General features: G+C 41.9%; 1 protein-coding gene across 6 annotated transcripts in view; it reads left to right on the top strand.

Annotated features, from left to right (window-relative positions):
• LOC139546390 (interleukin-1 receptor accessory protein-like 1) overlaps nucleotides 1–23,065 on the top strand; it is a 561,546-nt gene that overhangs the window by 493,335 nt on the left and 45,146 nt on the right. For all 6 annotated transcript variants that reach the window (XM_071354724.1, XM_071354726.1, XM_071354723.1 and 3 more), the window contains exon 7: nucleotides 19,747–19,882. In XM_071354724.1, coding sequence (XP_071210825.1) covers nucleotides 19,747–19,882 — 136 coding nt within the window. The remainder of the gene's footprint in view (nucleotides 1–19,746; nucleotides 19,883–23,065) is intronic.

Here is a 23,065-nt window from a genome sequence, read left to right as displayed (position 1 = left end):
TGTTACACAATACATGTATGTTTTGTTCGGTAAAGTTCATATTTATATCCGAAAATCTGAGTTTACATTGGCGCCTTACGTTCAGAAGTTCCAAAACATCCTTTGATTTTGCAGAGAGCCACATCAATTTACAGGAATACTCATAATAAACATTGCTAAAAGATACAACTGTTATGCATGTAATTTTAGATGCACTTCTCCTTAATGCAACCGCTGTATCAGATTTCAAAAAACCTTTACGGAAAAAGTCAAAACCAAAGTCAAAGCCATAAAACTGCTGAACAAATAATCAAATGGCCACCTGGACTATTTACATTGCCCCTTTGTTTTTACACTGCTGCTACTTGCTGATTATTATCTATGCATAGTCACTTTACTCCTACCTACATGTGCAAATTACCTCAACTAACCTGTACCCCCTGCACATTGATTCTGTAACGGTACCCGCTGTATATAGCCACGTTATTGTTATGTAATTTTCTTGTGTTACTTTTTTATAATTTTTTTTACTTTAGCTTATTTAGTAAATATTTTCTTAACTCTATTTCTTAAACGTTGGTTAAGAGCCAACAGCCAAGTTAACAAATCCACCAGGCCCCTCATACCAAATTCATAAAGTTCTGTCGCTGAAAGTAAATAAACATGGATGACGTTAGCTTAGTATTAGTTGTGTCCATCTTACTAGTAAAGCGGTCATTTTCTCCCGCAGTTGCTTCACTGCATCTCGGCAGGTGGCTATGTCGTCTGGGGCTAACCTGCATCCACCCGAGACTTGCATGTGACAGATTGGCTGGCGATGTCGTTTGAGAGTTTTAAGATAGATGTGTTGGAGGCTTCCACCATATCCTTAAGTAGTTACATTTATCCCGAAACAAGTTCCTGCAGGGATTCCTTACCTGTTTGTTTGACCATTGCCTGCATGGACGTTTGTTGTTGATTCAGAGCCTTCAATATGGAGCAGTTGGATGTATCCTCGTTGGTCTTCGTTGGCTCACTGTCTTGCTTTGTTTGGGGTACTTTTAGGCTTCCCTGTGCCTTAGTTGAGGGTACTTGGTCGCGTAGGTCCATGTTATTAAGCATTTTGAAGGTTCAGAGGCAAGTTGTCAGGAATTTATTATGGATTTTGGACTTTTGAGACGGTACTCAGAACTATACCTGCTTCTCTGCCAAAAGGCCAGCGGAAGTACATTTGCAAAAATGTATAAAAACTCTTATTTTGCTTTGTCATTATGGGGTATTGTGTGTAGATTGATGAGGGGGTAAAAAACGATTTAATACATTTTAGAATAAGGCTGTAACGTAACAACATTTTAAGAAAATCAAGGGATCTGTAATTCTTTACGAATGCACTGTATTTATTTGTGTCATGTGTGCTCCCTCTCCGGCCTCTAGGTCACCAGGCTGCTCGTTAAGGCACACACCTGTCACCATCGTTACGCGCATTAGCACAATATGACACTTACCTGGACTCCATCACCTCCTTGATTACCTTCCCTATATATGTCACTCCCATTGGTTCCTATCCCAGGAGTCATTGTTTCATGTCTGTGTGCTATTAGTGTTTCTTGTTTTATATCATTGATGGTCCGTCCTTGCATCCATATTGCTGTATATACATTTGAGAGTGGATACATTTCTCCAGCCTCATCATTCAGCTTTTTTAAATGCATTTTGTATCAATGATGCAAAACGCAACATACCGGCTGTATTTCTGTCTTTTGAAAGTGATATCTTGAAAACTTGATTGCTGACATGCAAAACATGTTGGGACTATATCAAGAATGGACTAATGAAACAAATACCATATGTTTTTGAGTGGTTTTCCTTTAAGTGAAACTGTTATAATTTACAATTTAGAAGCCATGCATGGTTTTTCATTGGAGACAGACAAATACATCAATTCCTTTCTCTAATGAGTAATTGCTTTTTCTATTTTTGAGGCAGCTGCGATGAGTTGTTTAAACTTTGTTTAAATCTCCATACACCTTTATTAATTGTTTGTGTGACATCATTTTACCGTTTTATTTGCAATGTTATTCATAAACGTGATACCGTCCTTATACATTTTTCCAAGAAAATTGGACCTCTATAAATACATTGGAGTTTAGCCATATTATTTGCTGTACAATTTGTTCTGCCTCTTCTGGAAGATGAAATTGGAATTGTAACCAACTTTGTATGGTTTCATTTAAAAAGGAGAAAACTTTAAACATTGTCAATCCTCCGAAAATGGTTGGTTTTAATCTGTATAACGGCAAAAAGACTGCACATTGAATGTGCCTTCCTACCTGCTCAACAACAGTTTGGATTGAGATATTATTTCAGTATAATGGGGACTTTAAGAGAAAGGTTTAATGCCTTAATATTTCATACTTTTTACCTTCCAAACTCATGCTCGTTCTATAAATATCAATATTTAACTTTATCTGGTTAGCCATTTCAAATAAAATGTAATAATTTTTTTTCGCATGACTTGAAATGAAATGAATAAATATGTAAACTGAGAAATCACAAGATAATTCATCAGAGTAACTTTCCTGTAGAAGCACTGGTATTTCCCTTTCAAGATCCTATCTATTTTGCAAAGATTTCAAAGTCAACTTCACCATCCTCCCATTTATTCGGGAAACCACATGGCAATTTAAAGTTTGTATCTTTTTGAAACCCAATCCGTAATATCATACACTTATCATAGTTGGGTTTTAGTCCAGAGAAACTGGACACATTTTCCAGGTCCTCAATAAGGTCCTTCAAGGTTTAATCATCAACATACATTGGTGCTTTTGTCTCTATACCATACATGTTTAGCCCCTTAATGTTATTATTTTATAGGTGACAGTTCAATGGCCATAATAAATAAGTATGGTGACAGAGGGCAATCTTGTTTTATTCCTGTTGACGATTCAAAGTTCTCAGAGAAGTAACCGTTATTTATGATTTTACATAAAGAACTGTTGTACATGACTTTTACCCATTTTTCTCCAAAGTAGAAAAAATCCAGGAACTTAAACAGATTATAGATGTACTGTATCGAAGGCTTTCTCAAAATCTACTATAAAGATTATACCTGGTTTCCCTGGATTCTAATTCATTTTGAATTATTCCTTAAAAGTTGTCTAATGTGGTCTCCAATATATCTTCCTTTTAAGAATCGCATCTGAACATGATGAATATTGTCCGGTAGGACCTTTTTAATTGAGCAATACATTTTGCCAGTATTTTTGCATTGCAACATTGAAGGGTGAAGTGCCTCCAATTTCTTAAAGATACTGGGTCTTTATACTGCCCCCCTGGCTCCTAATTAAGTAGATAAAACAAGGGTTTTGATGGAGGTGGTGTTCAGAGGAAGAGGTTGAAAGAGGAAGAAGGGGGACAGAGATGTCTGGAAGATCATAGAGGGGATGAAGAGGGGATTTAAGAGTTTCTCATCTGCAGGTGAAGAGTGAGATATGAGGTTGAAGATGAGATGGAGGGAGGAAAAGAGGGTGCTGGGAGATAAGAGAGAAGCTGAGAATGACTTGTGGGAGGTGGAAGAGGCTGAGGAGAGACATTCGTCCTTTTCAACATTGTATTTTTACATTTTTTTATTTAACTAGGCAAGTCAATTAAGAACAAATTCTTATTTACAATGACGGCCTAACGGGGAACAGTGGGTTAAGGTTAACTGCCTTGTTCAGGGGCAGAATGACAGATTTTTACCTTGTTAGCTCGGGGATTCGATCCAGCAACCTTACTGGAACATGGTGGGGATGTCTTGAGGTATAGGCCTATGCCTCTCCTGAGTTGACTGTGTGGTCAGTGAAAGCCTAGAAGATAGTATTGCGTGTGTAGCATGATGTACTACAGAACCCATAATGCAGTAGCTATATCTCTTGTATACCATGTCCTGGTTTGACTGAGTGGTCAGTTGCAGCAGTTCTACAGTATTAGATTTGTACTGTAGCTGTATGTCTTGTATACTGTATCCTGGGCTGACGTTGTGGTCAGTGGGTCAGTGCCTGCAGCCAGACCTATTCAGGGTTGTTAAAGTGACGTTCCTCGTCAACCGCTCGGATCACACTATTTAATTGGCCTCCAGCCCCCTGGACACGAGCCAATTACAGCCGCTCTCTCTCTTTCCTTCTATGTCCCTCTGCATCACTTTGTCTCTCTCCCTCTCTATCTCTTTCTCTCTCCCTCAATCACTCTCTCTATCCCCCTTTATTTGCTCTTTATGGTCATTTGGAGTTGTTTTCTCTCCTCGACTAGGCATTAAGACTTTGGCCTGAGACTTTTAGACAGGCAGAGAGAGAGTTGACCCTGAGTACACACTCATTTGGAGAGCAGCAATAGAGGCAGAAAAACATTCTTGGTGGTGGAGAGGTTGACTGATGCGGTCTCTTCAGGGACAAACATCCACACAGTGTGTTGAGGGAATACAATAACCTGTGTTTTTGTAGAGAAGTGGAGTTTGCTTTTGTCTTATATCAAAGTGGGATGTTTCACGTGAACATGGTGCCTTTTGATTTGGCCAACAAAGAGAGAAAGAGGAGAAATGAAAAGAGAGTGGGGTTAAAATGGTTTGTGGTTAACGAGAACAATGGAACGATACTGAAATAATTATCATTTTTTTCCCATAATGGTCTTTCTGTTCCTATTGTAGGTAGTGTCACCTAGTCGTGGGATAGGACCAGGGGTGTAGGTGTGGTTTGGGGTGTGACGGGGTGTGATGGAGGTCTGTGTTAGGTGGGCACCACTTGTTGCTAGCTAAACCTCTCGCTTTAGCCCCTCCCTGCGTTCACAGTAGTGTTATTACAGGAGAAAATGAAAAGCCGTTCAGCTCATCACATCATCTACCTAATCCTCCACAATACGTTTCGTGCTATAATGGTCCCCGCTCTCCGCTGCTGCGTGGACAAAGCCCATATTATGTCATCAAAAGGGGACGATTAACGCAGCAGAGGGGGGGATGAAAGGAAGGGCGACAGAGTACCTGTTCACAAAAGACTGTAATTTTTACCAGTAATTAAAGTCTTACATTCTCCCCGTCGGATCATCAGGGCAGCAGAACAAACGGAGAGAAGGGAGCGACAGACGGGGGAAAGAGAAAAAAGTACAGGATTCTTTCTCAGTGAAAAAGCTCTCAGGCTTATAATGGTAATTAGGACTTGTCTCGGGAAAGGGGGAGGCAAGTTTTATTCCATCAGCCATTAGGCTGCTGAGCAGCGGGACATAGGACAGATGCAGGCCCAATACACGTTTGGACAATAGTCCGCAGAGGCTTTGAATAGGTGAAAATGTAAATGTGTGCCTTGTGTGATAACTTTCCAGTTTTCTGTACTGCATGTAATATATTGTGTTGTGTATTTGTATGCTAGCATCACAAAATTAATTTCCATGTAAATGGGCAATGAAGTATATCATATAGAGAAAGAAGGGGGGGGGGGTGAGGGAAACAGGGTGGTACTGGGTGAAATACCACAGTGTGACATGACAACAGCAAGATTTTTGACCTCTTGCCACAAGAAAAGGGCAACCAGTGAAGAACAAACACCATTGTAAATACAACCCATATTTATGTTTATTTATTTATTATTTATTTTCCCTTTTGTACTTTAACTATTTGCACATTGTTACAACACTGTATATAGACATAAAATTACATATGAAATGTCTTTATGCTTTTGGAACTGTGAGTCTAATGTTTACTGTATTGTTTACTTCACTTTTGTTTATTATCTACTTCACTTGCTTTGGCAATGTTAACATGTTTCCCATGCCAATATAGCCCTTGAATTTAATTTAATTGAAAGACAGAGAGAGGGGTGCAGGGCGACAGAGAGAGGGAGAGCAGGGGAACAGGTAGAGAGAAAGATGGGGTAGAGAATGAGAGACAGCGAGAGAGAGGCCTAATCCATAGTTCAACCATCAACCCCCCCTTCCCCGATTACTGTCAAACATCTTCCTCTGCAGAACCATAATCCCTCCCCAATTCATAATCTTACTGTGCTCAACACTGTACCTCCTCCCCATCTCCCCCTTCTTCCCCTTCTCTCCCTTCTCTGCAATGCAGAGTGAGAATCACCTCAGTTCAGTTCATTACATTTGCAGCATTCCTGCTCTAACAATAGGTTTACAGCAGTACCGAGACCCCTTACTGATGAAATGTGTGCATTGCTATATTGGATACACTTACAGTAAGTCTGTGTGGTTAAGAGCATCTCCTAGGACTACCATGTCAATATTAGCACAGTGTTGGGACCTGATTGGTTCCCCTCTGTATCGCTCTCACTGTGCAGTCATTGGACCAAACCAACTAAAGAGGCATTTGATTGGCCCTGCCACCCAGGGGGTTACACCCACTACACCTAGAGCATACTGTACAGAAACGGAAAAGGAAGTGAGAAACCCCACACACTGGTTTTTTTCTTCAGTTTTTTTCTGGTTCAATGAAAGTCAATGATCTAAGTAGACCAGACCCAGTTGCTATTAGTGTCTATGGAAGACACACCCGGAACTGACAATTTCTTTCATTGGTAAATGGCCTGAGTGACCTATCTTCATTCATCCACCATCTTTGACTGTACCTGTCGTGATAGGGTTGTCCAGAAAAAGGCAGTTGAGTATGAAGAGCTTGTTTCTCTGTAACAAACCAAGGCCTTCATCAGCTCAGCTCAGCTCATTTCTGCTCAGCTCAGCACACAAACTCTAGACATCTGTCAACCAATCCCTTCCCTCGATCGGCAACCCTCAGTGGTTTCCATGGGCAACCCTACCACGACAGGTACAGTCAAAGATGGTGGATGAATGAAGATAGGTCACTCAGGCCATTTACCAATGAAAGAAATTGATGAAATGTGGTAGTGCCATATTCTTGTAAGAAAAAGGCAGTTGAGTATGAAGAGCTTGTTTCTCTGTAACAAACCAAGGCCTTCATCAGCTCAAAATATTAGCTCTTTCCATGACATAGACTGACCAGGTGAATCAGGGTGAAAGCCATGATGCCTTGTTAAATCCACTTAAATCAGTGTAGATGAAGGAGAGGAAAACAGGTTAAAAAATATATTTTTAAGCCTTGAGACAACTGGGACATGTATTGTGTATGTGTGCCATTCAGAGGGTGAATGGGCAAGTAAATATTTAAGTTCCTTTGTACAGGGTATGGTAGTAGGTGCCAGGCACACCGGTTTGAGTGTGTCAAGAACTGCAACGCTACTGGGTTTTTCACACTCAACAGTTTCCCGTGTGTGTTAAGAATGGTCCACCACCCAAAGGACATCCAGCCAATTTGACACAACTGTGGGAAGCATTGGAGTCAACATGGGCCAGCATCCCTGTGGAACGCTTTCGACCACTTGTAGAGTCCATGCCCGACTAATTGACTCTGTTCTGAGGGCAAAAGGGGATGCACTCAATATTAGGAAGGTGTTCCTAATGTTTTGTAAACTCAGTGTATTTTGCATATTCCAAAAAGAGCTGGGAGCAGGGAATGGGCTTGGAGGTCAGGAATGGGTATAGGAATGGGACAGAACTGGGACTAAGGGGTGAGTGTAATATAGAATGTGTATATATGTAATATAGAGCATGTATATACAGTGCATTCAGAAAGTATTCAGACCCCTTACTATGAGAGTCGAAATTGAGCTCAGGTGCATCCTGTTTCCATTGATCATCCTTGAGCTGTTTCTACAACTTGGTTGGAGTCCACCTGTGGTAAATGCAATTGATTGGAAATTATTTGGAAAGGAACACACCTGTCTATATAAGGTTCCACAGTTGACAGTGCATGTCAGAGCAAAACTGAAGCCATTAGGTCGAAGGAATTGTCCATAGATTGTGTCGGGGCACAGATCTTGGTAAGGGTACCAAAACATTTATGCAGCATTGAAGGTCCCCAAGGACACAGTGGCCTCCCTTCTCACCTCTTCCTAGAGCTGTCCGCCCGGTGAAACTGAGCAATCTGGGGGAGAAGGGCTTTGGTCAGGGAGGTGACCAAGAACCTGATGGTCACTCTGACAGAGCTCTAGAGTTTCTCTGTGGAGATGGGAGAACCTTCCAGAAGGACAGCCATCTCTGCAGCACTCCACCTATCAGGCCTTTATGGTAGAGTGACCAGACGGAAGCCACTCCTCAGTAAAAGGAACATGACAGCCCACTTGGAGTTTGCCAAAAGGCACCTAATGGACTCTCAGACCATGAGAAACAAGATTCTCTGGTCTGATTAAACCAAGATTGAACTCTTTGGCCTGATTGCCAAGCGTCACATCTGGAGGAAACCTGGCTCCATCCCTACGTTGAAGCATGGTGGTGGCAGCATCATGCTGTGGGGAAGTTTTCCAGCGGCAGGGACTAGGAGACTAGTCAGGATCGAGGGAAAGATGAACGGAGCAAAGTACAGAGAGATCCTTGATGAAAACCTGCTCCAGAGCACTCAGGACCTCAGACTGGGGTGAAGGTTCCCCTTCCAACAGGACAACGACCCTAAGCACACAGCCAAGACAACGCAGGAGTGGCTTTGGGACAAGTCACTCAATGTCCTTGAGTGGCCCAGCCAGAGCCCGGACTTGTACACGATCGAACATCTCTGAAGAGACCTGAAAATAGCTGTGCAGTGACACTCCCCATCCAATCTGACAGAGTTTGAGAGGATCTGCAGAGAAGAATAGGAGAAATTCCCCAAATACAGGTGTGACAAGCTCCCCAAATACAGGTGTGTAGCCTGTAGCCTGTATTATACCCAAGAAGACTCGAGGCTGTAGTCGCTGCCAAAGGTGCTTCAACAAATTATTGAGAAAAGGATTTGAATACTTACGGAAATGTGATATTTCCATGTCCTCTTTTTTTTAAAATCAATTTTAGAATAAGGCTGTAACGTAGCAAAATGTGGAAAAAGTCAAGGGGTCTGAATACTTTCCCGAACGCACTGTATGTAACAGAGATGGGACCAAGTCATTGTTTTACAAGTCACAAGTAAGTTTCAAGTCTTAGCACTCAAGTCCGAGTCAAGTCTCAAGTCAAGACCGTCAAGTATCAAGTCAAGTCTCAAGTCCTAAACTTTGAGCTTCGAGTCCTGAACAAGTCATAATGTGCACTTCACCAAATGTAATACCATTTCATATTTTTAAGAAGAGAGAAATGGAAGTATATTACATTTACGGAAATCATGAATGCTATTAAAAATATCTATATGCTGTATACAGTTGAAGTCGGAAGTTTACATACACTTAGATTGGAGTAATTAAAATTTGTTTTTCAGCCACTCCACAAATTTCTTGTTGACAAACTATAGTTTTGGCAAGTCGGTTAGGACATCTACTTTGTGCATGACACAAGTAATTTTTCCAACAATTATTTACAGACAGATGATTTAACTTGTAATTCACTGTATCACAATTCTAGTGGGTCAGAAGTTGACATACACTAAGTTGACTGTGCCTTTAAACAGCTTGGAAAATTCCAGAAAATTATGTCATCCTTTAGAAGCTTCTGATAGGCTAATTGACATAATTTCAGTCAATTGGAGGTGTACATGTGGATGTATTTCAAGGCCTACCTTCAAACTCAGTGCCTCTTTGCTTGACATCATGGGAAAATCAAAAGAAATCAGCCAAGACCTCAGAAAACAAATTGTAGACCTCCACAAGTCTGGTTCATCCTTGGGAGCAATTTTCAAATGCCTGAAGGTACCACGTTCATCTGTACAAACAATAGTACGCAAGTATGAACACCATGGGACCACGCAGCCGTAATACCGCTTAGGAAGGAGACGCGTTCTGTCTCCTAGAGATGAACGTACTTTGGTGCGAAAAGTGCAAATCAATCCCAGAACAACAGCAAAGGACCTTGTGAAGATGCTGGAGGAAACAGGTACAAAAGTATCTATCTCCACAGTAAAACAAGTCCTATATTGACATAACCTGAAAGGCTGCTCAGCAAGGAAGAAGCAACTGCTTCAAAACTGCCATAAAAAAGCCAGACTACGGTTTGCAACTGCACATGGGGACAAAGATCGTACTTTTTGGAGAAATGTCATCTGATCTGATGAAACAAAAATAGAAAAGGGGGAGGCTTGCAAGCCAAAGAACCAACCTTGAAGCACGGGGGTGGCAGCATCATGTTGTGGGGGTGCTTTACTGCAGGAGGGGCTGGTGCACTTCACAACATAGATGGCATCATGAGGATGGAAAATTATGTGGATATATTGAAGCAACATCTCAAGACATCAGTCAGGAAGTAAAAGCTTGGTCGCAAATGGGTCTTCCAAATAGACAATGAACCCAAGCATGCTTCCAAAGTTGTGGCAAAATGGCTTAAGGACAACAAAGTCAAGGTATTGGAGTGGCCATCACAAAGCCCTGACCTCAATCCTATAGAAAATTTGTGGGCAGAACTGAAAAAGTGTGTGCAATTAAGGAGGCCTACAAACCTGACTCAGTTACACCAGCTCTGTCAGGAGGAATGGGCCAAAATTCACCCAACTTATTGTGGGAAGCTTGTGGAAGGCTACCCAAAACATTTGACCCAAGTTCAACAATTTAAAGGCAATGCTACCAAATACTAATTGAGTGTATGTAAACTTCTGACCCACTGGGAATGTGATGAAAGAAATAAAGCTGAAATAAATCATTCTCTCTACTATTATTCTGACATGTCACATTCCTAAAATAAAGTGGTGATCCTAACTGACCTAAGACAGGGAATTTTTACAAGGATTAAATGTCAGGAATTGTGAAAAACTGAGGTTAAATGTATTTGGCTAAGGTGTATGTAAACTTCTGACTTCAACTGTATATTACTTTCCAAATAAACGTTATATTTCCATGGATATACATGGGTAGCCATGAGAAAGACACACCCCCCAATAGTGATTGACTATCGAGAATCGCTACGGGGCGCAATCGGGCGATGTAGGCTTGTACACAATCGCCCAACCTTAACACACACACACACTCTCTCTGTGTGGTTCAGTAGGCTAACGTATGTCAATGGTTTTAGGAACAGCAGTAACATCAGGCAGGATTTGGGCTACCAACTGACTAGCCAGTTGTAGCTCAATCTTGGGTGCAATGATCACGTTCCCACACTGACTGACTGTTTGGAGGGTCATTTATCGTTACGTTAGCCTACATGATACACCAGTAATAAAATATATAGCTGTCGGCTATATTAGTCACGACTTACCGTTCTTTGTGCAGCTTCAAATGTCGAACAAAGTTGTAAATTGTTGCGCCTCCGTCTGTCATTTTCTTCCCGCATGTTTTGCAAGTTGCAATCCATTTTTTGTTGATACAGCGTCGTCTTTATATCCGAAAATAATACTTTTGGGTATCATCTTTCCAAGGGCTCCATCTGAATTCACCCGCCGATGTTCCTCATCACTGCCACACACAACTTTTTCTCAGCTGGCACAATTTGATTGGCTGCTGTCCGATTCAAACTGTAATCCGTTAAATGAAGAGTTGATGCACTGCACACTTTTTCTAATGGCATAATTTTAAATATTTGGGCTTGGGGAGTGTATCAAGTCAGTTTGGGGAGGGTATCAAGTCAGGTCGAGTCATAAGGCTCAAGTCCAAGTCAAGTCACAAGTCATTGAGGTTCAAGTCAAAGTTGAGTTGCAAGTCATCATATTTGTGACTCGAGTCTGACTCGAGTTCAAGTCATGTGACTCGAGTCCACACCTCTTGTATGTAATATAGAGCATGCATATCTGTAATATAAAGCATGTACAGTATATCTGTAATATAGAGCATGTATATCTGTAATATAGAGCATGTATATCTGTAATATAGAGCATGTATATCTGTAATATAGAGCATGCATATCTGTAATATAGAGCATGTATATCTGTAATATAGAGCATGTATATCTGTAATATAGAGCATGTATATCTGTAATATAGAGCATGTATATCTGTAATATAGAGCATGTATATCTGTAATATAGAGCATGTATATCTGTAATATAGAGCATGTATATCTGTAATATAGAGCATGTATATCTGTAATATAGAGCATGTATATCTGTAATATAGAGCATGTATATCTGTAATATAGAGCATGTATATCTGTAATATAGAGCATGTATATCTGTAATATAGAGCATGTATATCTGTAATATAGAGCATGTATATCTGTAATATAGAGCATGTATATCTGTAATATAGAGCATGTATATCTGTAATATAGAGCATGTATATTGCTAGCACACTGACTGTATGTTCATTACATGTAAACCATCAGAGTGAGAACAGACACACACATGTGTTGGGAACGCTCACTGGCACCAAACACACACACACACACACACAAACACAGGCACACACACTCAGCATGTAAAATAACATTCTGTTCCCTCACACATCACACCATCAACCTGTCACTGCCTATCAGGCTCTCGCTTTGTAAGGTTTTCTCACTTACACATACACACACACACACACACACACACACACACACACACACACACACACACACACACACACACACACACACACACACACACACACACACACACACACACACACACACACACACACACACAATGTTTGACAGTTTCACACCTCCCTGGGGGAGCTTGTTGATTGACAGGTCTTCCATCTGAGCCTCCTACAGTGATCTCCACAGGACACAGGACTTGTACTACACACACACGCGCGCACAAAAACACACACACAAACATACACTCAAGTATACAGTACACCTTCTCATACTTCACTTCACACATCACACTATCCCTCACTGACACACACTAGAGCAGTGGTCTCTAACCTTTTCTAGCATGAGAGCTACTTTTTATATTCAGCATGTCCCAGGCTAGTCATTTTTTTCTAGCTTTCAAAAAGGCGCATCCTTCTCTTCTCCTCTCCCCTTCAACTCTTCCCCGGGAGATTAGTGTACAAGAGAAAGTAGTGCACAATGTTATCTGTCAATATAGCTGGTAAATGGGGGGCCCTATAGAATCTGTGATTTTTTTCTCCATTTTATTTTAATTTATTCACTATCCAAATTGCAATTGTTCAGAGAGAAACAAGAAAATTGGATGTTCTGAGTCCAAGTCAATTCTTAAATCACATCAGAAGACAATTTTTTAGGCCTGGAAGAAAATAAATACGTTTAGATTTTTTTGTGTAATCCCCCTTTAATTGCGCAACTGGCCCTTTAATTGCGGGTCTAGCTAGAATGTAAGGTGCTGTCTAATGTGCTGGTCTAGTGATGATTCTGTACTGCTGCTGCTCATTTCATGGCAAAGTTTGCAAATAGCAAATAATAGCTACATATGTATATATATATATGTATATAGCTACATAATAACTACAAATAATAGCTACATTCATTCATGATATACTTCTGCCAGGTAAGCCTACATTGCAGTTAACATTTAATTGAGAGGGTTTTGGGGAATTGTTTCTGTCAACCCACAAGAAGGTTACCTCATCAACTAGCTACACACGGAGTGATAGGCAAACGCGCGCACTACACAGACAGACAGGGGCAATATTTCTGGAAATTATTTGTCAGATATTGTGTTAGGTTTGGCTTTTGAAGCCAATAGTGGCTAACCCAGGGTGGGATAATGTCAATGTTGCGATGATTAGACATGGCTGAGGTGTCTGCGGTGTCTGATGCTTGTGAGATTTGTTTAAGACTGTTTGTAGTGGAACACATGAAAATTGCATGTACTTTCATAATTGTTTGGCGAGGAACTCATCAGTAGCTCACGATCGACCTGCTGGATACCCCTGCACTGTGATTGGGAGAATTCCCTCATCTCTTTCAGAATTGGAGTACCATCTATCTAGAGCCTCTGAGAGCCTAATTATCTAACAAAACTTCAGCTGCTGAACATACACACACACACACACACACACACACACACACACACACACACACACACACACACACACACACACACACACACACACACACACACACACACACACACACACACACACACACACACACACACACACACACACACACATAAATTGTCTATCTTTCTTACTTTCATCTGTTGAGGACTTATCAGAGTAGCGGCTAACTCTACCATTGGCAGTCTGTGGGAAATACTGAGGGATACTCAGAGAATTTAAAGAAAATATAGGATTGATCTGAAATCTCTCCTTCATCACATTACGTGACCAGCTACCAGCCTGGGGGGAGGTTGTCAATCATGTAAGGTAATAGATTTGCCACACACCAAATCTGTGTAGGTGGGACCGAGAGACTGAAAAACGATTTCTATCTCCAGGCCATCAGACTGTTAAATAGTCACCACTAGCCGGCCTCTGCCCAGTACCGTGGCCTGAACCTTAGTCATTGTTACTAGCCGGCTGTCCTGGGACTGTCCTGGGGTCACTCTTCACATTTCATGAAAAAATTCTATGACAAGACCTGAGAAATTACAACATGTTCCCCAATGTCATACTAATAATACAATTCCACAAAATACACAACGTGCAGTAGTGAATTGGCCCAAAAATTAAATAGCCCATTATGCAAACAGGTTGTCGCATGGAAGCATTTAGCCTGTAGCATATGCATAATTGACACTGCCAGACTGCACACGAGACCTGAATGCAGTTTAGGGTTCTCATCAGAACTGAACATTTGATCCCAGTCCGACCCAAGCCCGGTGAGCTGAAGCCCGAGCCCAGGCCTGGTCCGACATCACAGAAATTAAATGAGGCCGAACCCGAAAAAATGGCAGATATCTAGAAAACTTTATTGATTTAAACTGGTGTTGAGAACAACACGGCGGAGGCGTGAAGAGACAAGGAAACAGCCGTTGGGCCTAGAAAAAGAGAGAGGAAAACTCACCTTAGTTATATATATCCATATATATACTGAACAGAAATATAAACGCAACATGTAAAGTCTTGGTCCCATGTTTCATGAGCTGAAATAAAAGATCCAAGAAACTTTCCATACGCACAAAACGCTTATTGTTGTGCACAAATTTGTTTACATCTCTGTTAGTGAGCATTTCTCTTTTGCCAATATAATCCACCTGACAGGTGTGGCTTATCAAGAAGCTGATTAAACAGCATGATCATTACACAGGTGCACATTGTATTGGGGACAATAAAAGGCCACTCTAAAATGTGCAGTTTTGTCACACAACGGGAGCGTGCAATTGGCATGATGACTGCAGGAATGTCCAACAGAGCTGTTGCCAGATAGTTCCATGTTCATTTCTCTACCATAAGCCGCCTCCAATGTTATTTTAGAGAATTTGGCATGACGTCCAACCGGCCTCACAACCGCAGAACACATGTAACCACATCAGCCCAGGACCTCCACATCCGACACAATTGCATTTTATCAATGGCAATTTGAATGCACAGAGATACTGTGATGATATCCTGAGGCCCATTGTCGTGCCATTCATCCACTGTCATCACCTCAGGTTTCAGCATGATAATGCACGGCCCTATGTCGCAAGGATCTGTACACAATTCCTGGAAGTTGAAAATGTCCCAGTTCTTCCATGGCTTGCATACTCACCAGACATGTCACCCATTGAGCATGTTTGGGATGCTCTGGATCAACATGTAGGACAGTGTGTTCCAGTTCCACCAAAACCCCAACAACATTCCACAATCAGCAGCCCAATCAACTCTATGTGAAGGAGATGTCACACCAGGCAAATGGTGGTCACACCAGATACTGTCTGGTTTTCTGATCCATAACCCTACTTTTGTTTTTAAGATATCTGTGACCAACAGATACATATTTGTGTTCCCAGTCATGTGAAATCCATAGATTAGGGCCTAATTTATTTATTTCAATTGACTGACTTCCTTATTTTACCTTTATTTAACTAGGCAAGTCAGTTTACAATGACAGCCTACTGGGGAACAGTGGGTTAGCTGCCTTGTTCAGGGGCAGAACGACAGATTTTTACCATGTCAGCTCAGGGATTCAATCCAGCAACCTTTCGGTTACTGGCCCAACGCTCTAACCACTAGGCTACCTGCCACCCCAACTATATGAACTGTAACTCAGTAAAATCTTCAAAATGTTTGCATGTTGCGTTTATATTTTTGTTATGTCAGTCACTTGTTATGTCAGTCACTTGTTATGTCAGTCACTTGTTATGTCAGTCACTTGTTATGTCAGTCACTTGTTATGTCAGTCACTTGTTATGTCAGTCACTTGTTATGTCAGTCACTTGTTATGTCAGTCAATTGTTATGTCAGTCACTTGTTATGTCAGTCACTTGTTATGTCAGTCACTTGTTATGTCAGTCACTTGTTATGTCAGTCAATTGTTATGTTAGTCACTTGTTATGTCAGTCACTTGTTATGTCAGTCACTTGTTATGTCAGTCACTTGTTATGTCAGTCACTTGTTATGTCAGTCACTTGTTATGTCAGTCACTTGTTATGTCAGTCAATTGTTATGTTAGTCACTTGTTATGTCAGTCACTTGTTATGTCAGTCACTTGTTATGTCAGTCACTTGTTATGTCAGTCACTTGTTATGTCAGTCACTTGTTATGTCAGTCACTTGTTATGTCAGTCACTTGTTATGTCAGTCACTTGTTATGTCAGTCACTTGTTATGTCAGTCACTTGAGCAATCTAAAAACAAAACTGACAGGTCAGCTAACATTTTTTTTGATTGTTAAATGAATTTAGTGGCCAACTATCTAAACTTGTTATTATGGTCGAATAACCTGCCAGTGATTTTGTTAGTCAGTCTATCTCAGATATCATATTAAAAACTGCAAACATTTCTCTACACCCTATCGCGAAATGTGTAGAATTGCATTAAATGAGTTAGAAAATGACTAAATCTTCTCTCTGTCCCATGGCAAAATGTGTAGAATTGCATTAAATGGACATCTAAAACGTATTTTATTTTATCTCCACTGTCAAGAGGGGGTTTGGATGTGGGTCCGCAGACCCACGAGCAACTGCGTCCCCTCATGATGAGTCCTACAGACAGCTTTGGGTACATGTACTTTTCCCATAGTGTCATAGCAAAGTGTTCGTGTGCTGTTTTCTTCTTTTGTGTTGTGCAGTGATAAAAGAAAGAGCTGAGGAGAGAGAGGCTCACTGTTTCTGGGGACTACTATCAGGCTGCTTCTCTCTGTGTGTCCACCTTACACACACACGTGCATGGAGGTCTGGGTGGGAACCAGGGGGTGTGACGGCTGGATTAGGGAGGACACAACGGGGTGCTGCCCGACAATTTCCTGCGATTCCACCAGAGCTCAGCGGAGACTTCCTACAGAAGCACAGGACGGACGGAGGCATGAAATGACCAGATTGAAACTGATCTCTGATTTAAAACACCGGCATGGAGCACACACACACACACACACACACACACACACACACACACACACACACACACACACACACACACACACACACACACACACACACACACACACACACACACACACACACACACACACACACACACACACACACACACAGACACACACAGACACAGACCGGTTCCACAACTCCAGCGATGACCTTGACCAACAATGTGTGGGGTTTTGAAGGTGATGAAGTTTGTGTATAGCCCTGTTAGCATTCTCTGGTGTTAGTCTCTGGACATTGCCACTGCCATCAGATAATGCAGTAGGATGGCCATGCTGCTGTAACCATAGACAACAGTATTAGTAATAGTAGCAGTGTTCTATATTTGTTTTAACATTCTAGAAGGCTTCCTGCCAGTGTTCTAAATGCTGCTGTGTGGTTGTATAGGTACAGTGTTTGCCGTGTGCCCAGTGTCCTATACTCAGAACAAATACCATCCACTGAATGGCTGTTGAACTTTGGAAATGTCAGACACTGCTCCTCACAGGAAAGGCTAGCATTTCATTGTCGTGGGCCCAAACTTTCCACTTTAAACTGCTTTTTCTAGGCAGGACCCAAAAGGAATGAATGTGTATGAAGTTACTGTGGGCGGGATGTTATGAACAATATACTAAGAGCAACACCACGCACAGGACCCACTGTGCAAAGCAACAAGGCCTCACTAGAGTCAAAGAAAACAGTCAACACACAAAAACAGAATTAGCATTGCATTCAGGTCCCCAGTAACACCTGTAACCTTTTTATAATACTGCATTAGTCTCTCTCTCTCTCCCCTCTTCTCTACTCCTCTCTCTTTACCTCTCTCTTTCTCTCTATCTGCCCCTCCCTTCACCCTTCCATCTCAATCCCTCTTCTCTCACCCCCCGTCTCTCTTAATCTCTCTCTCTCTCACCAAACACACAGCAGTTTGCCCCGAGCCAGACACAGTTTATCTCCAGAGACACTGTGATGAGCTGCTCCCGTACATCTATCCATACATACAGTACATGTGTTGTTAACATGGAGGCATGCGGTTTCTCAGTCAGTAGCCTAACCCTCTGCTACCGCAGTAGTCCCACAGAGAGACACAAATACACAGGGATACAGAGTGGAGAGAGAGAGAGAGAGAGAGAGAGAGAGAGAGAGAGAGAGAGAGAGAGCGCTCCATGCATTTAATTAAAAAAGCTTCTCTGAGCTCTCAGCCCTGCAGTATGAATGAAGTATGCACTGTGCAGTGTGTAGTCAGTGGTGCACACATGATAGGTATGGGGTTTCTCCTGGTGGTTTTTACTATTTAGGAAGCAGTTGTTCATTTGGAATTTCTCTGTGTCTGCAGTATATACAGACATTCTACACCAGGGGTATTCAACTCTTACCCTGCTGGAGCCTGCTGGTTTTCTGTTCTACCTGATCCTTAATTGCACCCACCTGGTGTCCCAGGTCTAAACAAGTCCCTGATTAGGTCCCATGTGGCTCAGTTGGTAGAGCATGACGCGTGCAACACCAGGGTCCCACGGGGGACCAGTACAAAACAGTAAGAAGATGTATTCATCCACTACTCTAAGTCACTCTGGATAAGTGTCTGCTTAATGACAAAAATGTAAAAGGATTAGAGTGGAAAGATGGAAAACACAGTGGAACTGGCTTCGAGGTCCAGAGATGAGTTTGAGGGTTCTACAGCATCACAGACAGTGGTGACTGTTTCATTGTTTGGAGACAATGATAGAATGTGTTTGTAGACGTTTGTTTTTCTCTTTGCAGTGTAGTTTCTCCCTGTTGTCTGGAGCAGTAAGCACATTGGATGAGAATGTGTTCAAACACACAGGACCTGAACTACAACCAACAATAGAAGAATAGTGAACTGAGGCGTTCTATCTCATGTGCTGTTTACGGAAATAACAGTTATGTCAAACCCCATACCCACACTCTCCGTTCGCCCAACCCAGATGGTGGCGTTGAGCGTTTGGAAGCTCTTCAGTGCCCCCTTGTGGTGTGTGGGACTGGAATTTATTTGACCACCATTGTGTCTCCTATTCATGTAAAGATTTACAATACAGAGACGTGATGAACAACATGCTCAAGATTTCATCAGAATGTGATCTCTTTGTTCCGACGCACCAAGGGGGACTGTACCAGTATGACAGTGAGTTAGTGAGTGTTTGTTCGGTGACTTTGTACTATTTGTACACAGTGAAACGTCTAGGTAAGGTCTTGGGTGTCTAGGTTTAGCTGTTACATACCTATATAGCCATAGATATGACTTGAAGTGTTGATGTCTTCATCCCATTCCCAATACGACCCCGAGGCAACCGAAGGTGCCGGTTAGCTCTCTCTGCTGCTAACCAGTGTAGAAAACTATTCCAGATCTCCTATTTCTCTACGTACAGCAGACTACTAATGTCTGTGTTGAAGGATTGAGAAGAATAACAGTGTGCTATTTCCTGTCTCCACAGGAAGTGCCCTGAACCTGACGTGCAGAGCGTTCTTCGGCTACAGCGGGTCAGCGGTCAGTCCTCTCGTCTACTGGATGAAGGGAGAGAAGTTCATCGAGGACCTGGATGAGGAGAGAGTCGAGGAGAGTGAAATCAAGTGAGACACGTGGTGGTTTTACTCCCCTCACTTCTAATGTAGTAACCATATGACCTAATATGTGATCATAGTCACTCTGATACGATTAGGATGAATACATTGTAACTATGGAATTGTGGTCCATATTAAATATGAATCCTGTAGACTATACTATCTATACTAACACAGTACACAGTTCAACTGGACTGATTTATAGATACATCACACAGCAACACACAACTACATCACCAGATTCCATTGGATACTGTAGTAGACCATACTATGATGTAATACTTAAGCACAAAGCCTTTGATGAGCTACTCAGTGGCGTGACCCACGGCACCCCTGAAATCTTATTGGCCACCCAAGTGGCCCCCCTTGGAATTCTGAGATCTGATAGTTCGTCTCTGAATATATTGATATTTTTCACCAAGATGCGCCGACAGCAAGACTTATCACTCACCGGAGACACTATTATTTTTGCCCAGACAGCATCTCAGACATGGGCTACAGATGCGAAGACAGAGGGGTGTCTGCTTTGCTCGGATGCTTTCTCTGGTGAATTTAAGGAAAATCACGAAACACGGATAATCATGAATGAGAAGTAATTGTATACTTTTGTTTCTTTTTTTATTGTTGCAATTTTGGCTTCCCTTGGTACCCATGAATAGACCCTACTGTGTACACGTATGGTGTTTGTAATAGATGTCCCTTTCCATTGGAATGGCGGGTGCACAGTGCACTGTTTGCATGCTGGATTTATTTTGGAGTAGACGAACGTGCGTAGGTAATCTACTTAACCTACTTTCTGAAGTGATTTGTTTGACAATCAGAAGAAAACATCATGACTGGTTGTGTTCATGACACATTAAAAGGTCATACATTTGTACAGTTAAATTCCAGGTCTTTACTATAAAGCACATAAAACTTGTTAAGAGACACCAGAAGGTCACGGTATGATTCACACTTTGGATGGAACTTTAAGTTAATTTACTGCTGTACACTAATACCCTTATATCAAATCCTGACCTTGAATGCAAACACTGTAACAAGACTTTTGGAATGATTTATGATGTATTTGGGTAGGGAAATGTGTAGGGAAATGAACATGACACTGGAGCTATTCTCTAAACTGTCTCTGAACACGACACTGGAGCTATTCTCCAAACTGTCTCTGAACACAACACTGGAGCTATTCTCTAAACTGTCTCTGAACACAACACTGGAGCTATTCTCTAAACTGTCTCTGAACACAACACTGGAGCTATTCTCTAAACTGTCTCTGAACACAACACTGGAGCTATTCTCTAAACTGTCTCTGAACACAACACTGGAGCTATTCTCTAAACTGTCTCTGAACACGACACTGGAGCTATTCTCTAAACTGTCTCGGGACACGACACTGGAGCTATTCTCTAAACTGTCTCTGAACACAACACTGGAGCTATTCTCTAAACTGTCTCTGAACACGACACTGGAGCTATTCTCTAAACTGTCTCTGAACACGACACTGGATCTATTCTCTAAACTGTCTCTGAACATGACACTGGAGCTATTCTCTAAACTGTCTCTGAACACGACACTGGAGCTATTCTCCAAACTGTCTCTGAACACGACACTGGAGCTATTCTCTAAACTGTCTCTGAACACGACACTGGAGCTATTCTCTAAACTGTCTCTGAACACGACACTGGAGCTATTCTCCAAACTGTCTCTGAACACGACACTGGAGCTATTCTCTAAACTGTCTCTGAACACGACACTGGAGCTATTCTCTAAACTGTCTCTGAACACAACACTGGAGCTATTCTCTAAACTGTCTCTGGACACGACACTGGAGCTATTCTCTAAACTGTCTCTGAACACAACACTGGAGCTATTCTCTAAACTGTCTCTGGACACGACACTGGAGCTATTCTCTAAACTGTCTCTGAACACGACACTGGAGCTATTCTCTAAACTGTCTCTGAACACGACACTGGAGCTATTCTCTAAACTGTCTCTGAACACAACACTGGAGCTATTCTCCAAACTGTCTCTGAACACGACACTGGAGCTATTCTCTAAACTGTCTCTGGACACGACACTGGAGCTATTCTCTAAACTGTCTCTGAACACAACACTGGAGCTATTCTCCAAACTGTCTCTGAACACAACACTGGAGCTATTCTCCAAACTGTCTCTGAACACGACACTGGAGCTATTCTCTAAACTGTCTCTGGACACGACACTGGAGCTATTCTCTAAACTGTCTCTGGACACGACACTGGAGCTATTCTCTAAACTGTCTCTGAACACAACACTGGAGCTATTCTCTAAACTGTCTCTGGACACGACACTGGAGCTATTCTCTAAACTGTCTCTGAACACGACACTGGAGCTATTCTCTAAACTGTCTCTGAACACGACACTGGAGCTATTCTCTAAACTGTCTCTGAACATGACACTGGAGCTATTCTCTAAACTGTCTCTGAACACAACACTGGAGCTATTCTCTAAACTGTCTCTGAACACGACACTGGAGCTATTCTCTAAACTGTCTCTGAACACGACACTGGAGCTATTCTCTAAACTGTCTCTGAACACGACACTGGAGCTATTCTCTAAACTGTCTCTGAACACGACACTGGAGCTATTCTCTAAACTGTCTCTGAACACGACACTGGAGCTATTCTCTAAACTGTCTCTGAACACGACACTGGAACTATTCTCTAAACTGTCTCTGAACACGACACTGGAGCTATTCTCTAAACTGTCTCTGAACACGACACTGGAGCTATTCTCTAAACTGTCTCTGAACACGACACTGGAGCTATTCTCTAAACTGTCTCTGAACACGACACTGGAGCTATTCTCTAAACTGTCTCTGAACACGACACTGGAGCTATTCTCCAAACTGTCTCTGAACACGACACTGGAGCTATTCTCTAAACTGTCTCTGAACACGACACTGGAGCTATTCTCTAAACTGTCTCTGAACACGACACTGGAGCTATTCTCTAAACTGTCTCTGAACACGACACTGGAGCTATTCTCTAAACTGTCTCTGAACACGACACTGGAGCTATTCTCTAAACTGTCTCTGAACACAACACTGGAGCTATTCTCTAAACTGTCTCTGGACACGACACTGGAGCTATTCTCTAAACTGTCTCTGAACACAACACTGGAGCTATTCTCTAAACTGTCTCTGGACACGACACT

The sequence above is a fragment of the Salvelinus alpinus genome, chromosome 20 (genome assembly GCF_045679555.1).
Source record: "Salvelinus alpinus chromosome 20, SLU_Salpinus.1, whole genome shotgun sequence".
Taxonomy (NCBI): Eukaryota; Metazoa; Chordata; class Actinopteri; order Salmoniformes; family Salmonidae; genus Salvelinus; species Salvelinus alpinus.
The sequence above is the reverse complement of the archived record's forward strand: the minus strand, read 5'-3'. Positions and strand labels throughout refer to the sequence as shown.